Source organism: Austrofundulus limnaeus, unplaced genomic scaffold (assembly GCF_001266775.1).
Source record: "Austrofundulus limnaeus strain Quisiro unplaced genomic scaffold, Austrofundulus_limnaeus-1.0 Scaffold1336, whole genome shotgun sequence".
Classification (NCBI taxonomy): Eukaryota; Metazoa; Chordata; class Actinopteri; order Cyprinodontiformes; family Rivulidae; genus Austrofundulus; species Austrofundulus limnaeus.
This window is the reverse complement of record NW_013953738.1, coordinates 51,266-60,353: the sequence shown is the minus strand read 5'-3', so window position 1 is coordinate 60,353 and position 9,088 is coordinate 51,266. Positions and strand designations below refer to the sequence as shown.

The window sequence follows — 9,088 nt, the reverse complement described above, 5'->3', positions numbered from 1 at the left end:
CCTCAGTTTAGCTTTTTAGTTTGTTGCGCTAGCACTGAGCTAATACATATAAGGCAATATAGCATTGGCGCTAACGCTAAAGCTAACAGGGTAAGCTGGGGTTCTTCTTCCATGAAGCAGCTCTGACATCATCATCTACCCAGAATGCTTTGCATGTAAATAAAATGGTTCAGTCTGTTAAAATATATTTGTGAAAAATTTACAAAACTAAACAGCCTACAGTATTTTTACAGTCTTTATTTTACAGTTAAAATACATGTTTATCAAATAAAGTCTAATGTTACAACTAACCGTGAATCCCTTTAATAAGTTGTAGATGTACATCCAATGATTGCTTTCAGAGTTTCATTCAAATCTGTCCAGTGTGTCATGAGATATTTTACTGAGTGACACACACACACATATCAGCTGTTTTGTCTTGAGCAGCAGTCAATTCATATTCTAGCACCAGTATAAGACTGAGACGTGGTTTTAAATCTCAGAGAGAAGTAGACATTCTGCCCAAGAGAAGAAGAACTGACGGGTATTCGTAGAGCTCCCATGAAGCTGATGGCGGAGGGTTCGGACTCGCTCTTCACCACCACAATGGGCTGCACAGGAACACACACAGAGTCCCGGGGCAACAGCAGCTCTGTGTCTGAACTCTGAAGCAGGAGAAAATAGTGAAATGAGTAAAAACAGACAAACACTGAGAARACTATGGTTTGTCTAATAAATAAATAAATCTAAAGATAGGCCTGTACAGAAGTTATTTTTCCCTGGGGGTYGCGTCAACTATTGCATGATTGGTCAGAAATATTAAATTGGTGTGATTAATATGGCCAWGCTGTTCTATTAGCTGCTCAGGAACCAGTGAGACTRGGTTGCGATGGAAACACTGGCTGCTAGGAGCTAACACCAGTCCTGGGATTTAATATCCTCACTTCTGGGATCATTCTGGGCTGAGGCCCACACGTTGTGTACGGGTGCTGCTGCTGAACATTCTGTAAACTCCTCCTACATCAACTGAAAAATTTCCATCTTTGTGATTGTCATAGTGTTAAAACAACACAAATAAAACTCATTTCCACACCACGCAGTTGCTGTTTTTCTATCAGCATCCTATGGTGTTCTGTGGGGTGTGGCTTCCTGTTGCTTGGCTTTCGGGTCTCTTGGTAGTTTGAATTTGAATTGTTGTTGTGGAAAAACATCTCTGTGCTACATCAAAGAGCAGATTTCTCAATTCTTCATGGAGACCCAGCTTCACCGTTCACATTGATAAATAGACTGAACTAAAACTAAAATGAAAAATGAAATGAAACTCTTGAACGAATGAAACTAAAAATGCCACTGTAAAAAGAAAAACAAAGATTGCTGTATTTCATTTAAGCTATTTGGCACCTGCAAAAGTTGTTTTTTTCTTAGTAAAAACAAATAACTCTTATAGTCGAGCTATTAAACTATTAAACTGGTGGTGACTTCAGTCTGTCTGCTAATTACCTAAAAGTTTGTTTTTTTAACTCACTTCAATCTTGCTCTTCCAAACACTGTCAAACTCTCAAACATACACTATCAAACTCTCTTACTTATACTGTCAAAGTCTCACACATATAGCTTATGTTATCACTGGAATATATTTTGGTAAACTTTGAGACAAATTTGCACTTTAGATTTAGCTTCTGCTAAGTTTTCTTGAGCATTTGCCCTTTAGAATGTACGGACCTAAGCAATTTGTGACACCTACACTATCAAACTGTCACACATACACTATCAAACTCTCTTACTATCAAAGTCTCACACAAACAATCAAACTCTCTCATGTACACCATCAAACTCTCCMGCATACACTATCACATTCTCTCATATTCTATGTAAGTCTCACACAAACACTATCAAACTCTCAATTAGCGCTGCCCACCACTGAACTTCAGAATGCTGATGAACGTTCCGTTTCCATTTTTTCGACCTGGCGACTGGCTCACATCAATAGTGTAGGGGTCACCTTGAGTGAAATAATCAAGAAAACTGTCTCTGGCTGCAGACCTCTGGTGGGCCCTTTAAAGAGACAGAACTCTGTTCCGGTTGAACCTGAATTTGGGTCATAACAGGTCACCTTAAACTGCAAAAGAGACATTCTCTTTTTCTTAATCAGATAATAAACAGAATAATCTTTTTATTTGGTTTATTTTTTTCTTAACCAAGTAATTATGGATTTTGATAATCAGACAATGTTTATCAAAGTTACAGGAGAAAAGTGAACAGGCTTTTCTCCCTCAGCTATATTATGAATTTCTGTGGAAATGTCTTATTTGGCTAAACTAAACATTATGGTATAAGTTCATGATAAAACAACGTCTTGTGTCTGAATCATATTGCAAATGTCTTTAAGCTGAAATAATTCATTCTTTCAGTCATTTTTAAGAGTTTCTCATCAGATAATATCTAAACAGGTCAACGTGTTTTGTTTATTCAACTGTGCACAAGCAATAATTATGTTTAGATAAGTCTGGCCTTGGCAACTTCGCTTCTAACTTTCCTATCTGTTTACTAAACTTATCGACTGAGGGCGGAACAAAAAAACCTCTTCAATGACTAACAGTTTCCGCCCGGACAGTAGAAGGAGACGGACACCCTTCCGTCCCAACAACTAACAGCTGGGTTCTCCAAACGGAGAACTAGAGCTTGGGGTCCTGTTGGTTCTACCCTTTTTTGCCAATGGGAACTTCACGGCCAGGCTCACACTAAACCTCGGTGTGACCCAAAACAAGAGCTCAAAGCTCAAAAGCAACTTTGTCTTGACTTCCTGTGRGAAGTAAGTTTCATTCTGAAGATCAGGGTCCAGTTTGGCTTCGCCCCTCTCCTGCGGCTGATGAGGATTTAAGCTGGCGCTGGAAAAAGTAACTCGTGCCTCGGATGGTCCAAGCGAGTAAGAAACTGGGAAGTTGCCTTGCCCACTGTTCGACCTCCCTAGGTACCTGGACAGGTGACAGACATCATCTTTAAAAAGGTAACGCTGGCTTTGTTACCAAGTGTCGCTGGTCTGACGGACGTCGACGGAGAGATGCCTGCTCTTTTGGTTCATCACATTCTTTTAAGATAAGATTATAAGTTAGAAACTAACTAATATCTTAMTTTTCCTCCTTTTCTTAAAACCYCTGCCTTGCCAACTCTGYTATGTGCCTACAAATGCCTGGCATTCAAGACCTAAGCTTGATATTTGCTGCTTSTATTTTTAGTGTTGGATTAATAATTGGTTAAGTTCGGACGTACTGTATGCTTATATTGTTATTATTTCCAATAAGTTTGTTTGATTGCGTATATAAATGATCACATTTATTGATGGATGAATTAAATTCACTGAGCCATGTCACTTAGTGTTTTGTCCATTTTTTGCACAGAAGAGATACTTACCGAAAATAAGAGATCCTTGCTAAATTTCCCTATAACCTTGTTATAACAAGTGTAAGTCAAACCCTTACAATAGATTTACAGGATGTTTGTTTTGTTTGATAGGAGGCAACAGCAGTCTGTCACACACGCAGTCCACTTCAGCTCAGCTGAGTTCTGCTCCATGCCTCTTTTGGTTCTGCGCTGCTGGGTTCATTTATAAATGTGTATATATGAGCGGGATCTGACCGGCTTCTCCTGTGATTTTATGAATGACCCGGGGGGAAATAAAGCCGGGCCGGTCTGTGTGGCAATTTCTGGGATTTGACTTATGAAAGACACCCTCAGCAGGGTCCTAGGGGCTGCATGGGAGTTTGCCCAACCAGTCTACATGTGTTTTGTGGACTAKGAGACGGCGTTCGACCGTGTCCCWMGGGGACTCCTGTGGGGGGTACTCCGGGAGTATGGGATACCAGGCCCATTGATACGGGCCCCTGTACAATCAGTGCCAGAGTTTGGTCTGCATTGCCGGTAGTAAGTCAGACYTGTTTCCGGTGAGAGTTGGACTCCGCCAAGGTTGCACTTTTGTCACYAATTCTGTTCATAGGTTTATGGACAGAATTTCTAGGCGCAACCAAGGTGTTGAGGGGATTCATTTTAGTGACCTTAGGATCACATCTCTGCTTTTTACGGATGATGTGGTCCTATTGGCTTCATCAGATCGTGATCTCCAGCTCTCACTGGAGCCGTTCGCAGCAGAGTGTGAAGCAGCTGGGATGAGGATCAGTGCCTTCAAATCTGAGACCATGGTCTTGAGCCGGAAAAGGGTAGGGTGCCTTCTCCGGGTTGGGGAGAAGGTCCTGCCCCAAGTGGAGGAGTTTAAGTATCTCGGGGGTCTTGTTCACAAATGAGGGAGGAATGGAGTGGGAGATCGACAGGCAGATTGGTGCTGCATCTGCAGTGATATGGGTGCTGTACCGGTCGGTCTACGTCCCTACCCTCATCTATGGTCACGAGATTTGGGTAGTGACCAAAAGAACAAGATCACGGATACAAGCGGTTGAAATGAGTTTCCTTCACAGGGTGTCTGGGCTCTCCCTTAGAGACAGGGTGAGAAACTCAGTCATCCAGGAGGGACACAGCATACAGCCGCTGCTCCTCCAYGTCAAGAGGAGCCACTTGAGGTGGCTCGGCATTTGGTTAGGATGCCTMCTTGGTGAGGTGTTCAAGTTTCACCACTCCAGAAGCTGAGCRCTGACGAGGCTAATTTTGTCTTGAGCCCAGTTTGATGAGCTGCTGACCTGTATTGGTGCTTGCACCTCCTGCCAGGACACCAACTACAGGTGCTCTATTTCAGCTAAAGAGCTCCTGTCCACCTGTCTCAGGTTAGTSGGTACRATTGAGGAGACCGTCCCRTCARAAAATGTACCACTACATCACAGAGTGGTCTCTCTCTGACTGGTTGACACTCCATGTTGAGCTGCCAAAGTTGAGATTTTCCAACTCCAKCGTCTGCTGCTTTGAGCGTCAAATGCTCAACGTTTCAAGACGCACCATAGCACTCCCCAACATCCCTTGATGCGCTTCCACCATAGACTTTACATGTAAACCTGATRCTCAAATGACGTCTGGTCAGTTGTTGTCCATCTTGTATGAGAAGCCCTGTTCTGGGGCCTTCAATTTTTATCTGGGGACTTTTGAATAAAGCTGACAATATACATTTAACAGCATTAATATGGACAAAATGACAACTAAATAAAACATTTTAAATAAAATATATTTTACTCACCAAAAGATTTTATCTGCTTATAAACTTTATTCTCCTTTCCTCAAGAAGAATTTATTTCCTCTGTCATTTAGGTCTTCTGTTTCAACAATAAGGCTTTTTCTATCACTAACACAAACCTAACACTGAAAGTTCCATTTGTTCCATCTGATTTTGTCATAAGTTTTAATTTTCTGTAATGCTGAGAATGTCCACTCGGTATGTAGCTTGTAAAACACTATATAAATCCAGTTTCCTGGTTCAGAACCATGTGCTCTTTGATCATCAAATCAAGCATTGTGAAAAGGCTGGATACCTGATTCACAATATACTGTGATATGAAGAAGTCACCGTTTCAAAACCACTAAAATTTTCTGTTATTCCATTCCTATGGTATTAACTTGAGATCGACCGATACAGGATTTTGAAGGCCGATACCGATTTTTTTGACATCAGTCTAACTGATACGCCGATTTGTGTAGCAGATTTATTTTTTGGCTGATTATTGAAGCCAATACTGCYTTTTCTTCCTTCCTACATTAACATTATAAAAATAAGAATGATAACAAATGTTACACAAGTCTTAATTTAAAACAAAAAAAAAACTTTTATTAACTGAGCCTTGTCTGATGCAGGCTGTATGAAGTGCTACCACACAGGATTTCTTCTTTCAGCCCTTAAAAAAATTAATTCATGATTTATTTTATCTAGTGCTAAATATTCTGTTTTTATTTGTATATTAATCAGATTAATATTTTTTTTCATAAAATAAAATGACTTTTAATATCCCAGCATTTTTGATGCAAAAACAGCAACATGCCTAAAAGAGGGAACACAGAGAAAGAAAAAGGAGAGACACACATACATCTTGCTATCTTTGTAAGGACTTCACACACACAGCACTCACAGTCTGCGCTCGTTTTTTACACCGGGCAAAAATACATTTAAACCAGCTGACGCTAACTTTAGATCACAGTTTGAAATGTACACCGAAGAAAACCTGCATTACGACTTTTACACTGCGGTCAGAACAAACGTGATCTGAGCTGTGTCTGTCTGGTTCACGATACCGATACAAGGAAAAAAACGCAAATATCGGCCAAAAATATCGGCCAGCCAATGTGTCGGTCGACCCCTAGTATTAAGTTGTTTATTTTTCCTCCGGTCTATGCAGCTGCAGACTTCCCCCCTGCGACCCCTCCCTGTGCACCCCCCACAGAGCTGCCTGTCTGCACTSGGCAGCTCTGCGAGTTCCCCAAAGCTATATAAAAATACTTAGGATGCCCTAAAAAGACAGACAGYAACGTCTTGGACAGTGGAGGCAACATAACTAACATGATCACAGCACCAGGTAAAGTTTTTGCTATCTTGAAATGAACACGCCAACTTTAGCATCAGACATTAGTGAAACGTATCAGTGTTGCTGTGCCAAATTGTGCCGGTCACAACTTGTCTGGAAAATTGTTAGATTGCGTGTATTTGGTTATTTTTAGTGAAAGGKGATAAAACTGAATGCATCCGTAGCTTTAGCCGAGTAGCTATTTAGCTGAATGTGCATTTGTTCATAGCTGTGATTTCATTCATTTCTGTGTGCGTGTAATTAACATTATATAATCTTTACGTCAAACACCCTTTGAAATTTAAAACACAATAAAAACTCCCAACATGATACAGTACTTGAAAAAAAACTTGTCATGCAGTTTACACTGATTTGTCTTAACTAATAAAGCAGTAGAAAAGCAGTTACCTCTTAGATAATACACAGTGAAACAAACACACCTGGTTTTTGTTGTCCCTGTACTGCAGATACAACTCTGAGTGTCCATTTGCTCCGTTCCAACTTTTAAATGGAACCTGATGAAAACAGATGGTTAGAAATTACAGTAAACAATCACAGTTTAGAACTAGTGCTGGGCATAGATTAAAATTTTTAATCACGATAAATATTTTTGCTATTAATCACAGTAATTTTACAGATACAATTGCTTTTCTATGGACGGATGTGTACATTTGAATGTTGCAATACACTCCATCTGTGACACACTGTGATTACAGAGAATTATACTTCTTTCCAGCTTGCTGTTCGTTCGGAAAAGTTTTWAAAAAATGCCCTGACGAATCTGGTGACTTCCACCATGTTTCTGCCGTGGCTGCAGCTTGGTCGGGTTCATGAGAGCTACTGCGAGTTGCCATGCAATGGCTCTACAATAAAGGCTCCCACTGTTTGAGACGCGCAGCAAAGGCCATCTAAAGCCAATAGTGATCAAGATCCCRCCTCCCCGCCGTGACCACTGAGTCTGTGTGTGTCTGTTAGCAAGCCCAGTGACTAGAGATCCAACTGAGAAATATAAAGATATAWTATACTATTACTGCATTTTTAAAAAAAATCATCTTCTGAGTTAATGTGATAATAACGCGTTAATGTGCCCAGCACWAYATAGAAGTAAATTATTCTACTCACACTCTTGGTTGGAGACAGATTCTGAGCATACGCACTTTTAAGGTCATTAGGATCTGGAGGGAAAAAGTAAATGCAAGATATAAAATCTGAAACTTGTCCATTCAACCAAGTACCCAACAGGCAAAAACATTTATGATTGCACTTTCCAAATCTTTGAACAGAACAAAATAACACTTTTAAAGAGCAATAAAGGAAAAAAAAACCCTGAAGATGAATAAACTCACGTTCAATCAGGAAGAAGAAGCAAATCACACCCATGGCTGCAATGATAAGGCCTGGTACAATGAAGGAAAGGCCCCAGTTAGAAGAGACCCAGTAGCCAGCTATTAGAGAGCCCAGGATGTTTCCTACTGAGGTGTGGGAGTTCCACAGGCCCATGATGAGTCCACGTCTGACAGGATGACCAGCAGGCAGCAACACAAAACATTTATTAACAACTGGAATCATCCCTCATCCAGTCAAACTTCTTCTGACTCAATTTTTATCAAACTGTTGGTAGAAAGTCTACTAATGTGTAAAATAATTCCTACTTACCTTCCCTTTCCAAACCAATTCCCTATGCAGGTCACCACACTGGGCCAGCCAGTAGTTTGGACCAAGCCGTTGGCCACCTACAACATAACATAATGAGGTATTTTTTCTGTATACTCTTCAAACTCATATTTACTCTGCAAAGATATCGATGTCTGAAAGTGAAAACACACATCACAGATTATTGGACTCTAGTGGAAACATTTAAAAGGTWTTGACCATCATGAGACAAACCCAACTGAGAAGGTGATGCGTGTTAAATAGTTGTATAACAATACACTCCACTCACAGGATGGGATGTGACTTTAAAGAATATTAAAATAACAAAAAGACAAACATGGTTGGACCTGAAGCCAACCGTCGCCAATGTCACCCATTGCCATTCAGTAGTGACCAACTGTTAGCAGTTTTGTTGGAATCAAAGACCTGCATTACTGAAATCATCTTGAACAAACAGACGGACACAGACAGGGGGCTAAAGCAATCTTTTCAAACTACTACACGAATAAGTTGAGCAGGTCTTGTGATGCACACAAAATTTGGTGCAGATTGATTCAGGCATGTGTGATTAAGAGCCAACTGTGTGCAGAGTAGGCAGGCAGGGCTCTAGAGTGTGACTAGAGTACTTCATACTCCCTCTGAACTGCCGATGGCGGCACGGGTTGTCGCAGTTTCAGGACAAATATTACATCACCGGGCTTCGCAGCGTCAGCTCAGCCGCCCCTTTTGGCACAACCCGCCGGCAGAACTGTTTACCCCCCTCTCGCGATGACAGTAATGTGTGATTCGTCTGAAGTTCGTGGGCGTGTTTGTGCTGAAAGCACTCAGACGCTGCATTTACTTCAACCACTCTGTAAAAAAAAAAAAGGGGGGGGAACGACTCGCTCCCCGAGCCGACTGTTTCCAGGAAGCAGAGTTTTATAAAGATAGTCAAACCGTGAAAAACTCATGAATGGAGATAAAAC

General features: G+C 41.0%; 1 protein-coding gene across 1 annotated transcript in view; it reads right to left on the bottom strand.

The window, feature by feature from the left end:
• The window catches only part of slc37a1 (solute carrier family 37 member 1), a gene marked incomplete in the record, with an annotated part of 52,582 nt that overhangs the window by 12,117 nt on the left and 31,377 nt on the right, over positions 1 to 9,088 (bottom strand). Inside the window, 5 exon segments of the mRNA XM_014031859.1 lie at positions 522 to 644; positions 6,911 to 6,985; positions 7,593 to 7,645; positions 7,817 to 7,983; positions 8,127 to 8,203. Of these exon segments, the coding sequence (XP_013887313.1) occupies positions 522 to 644; positions 6,911 to 6,985; positions 7,593 to 7,645; positions 7,817 to 7,983; positions 8,127 to 8,203 (495 nt within the window).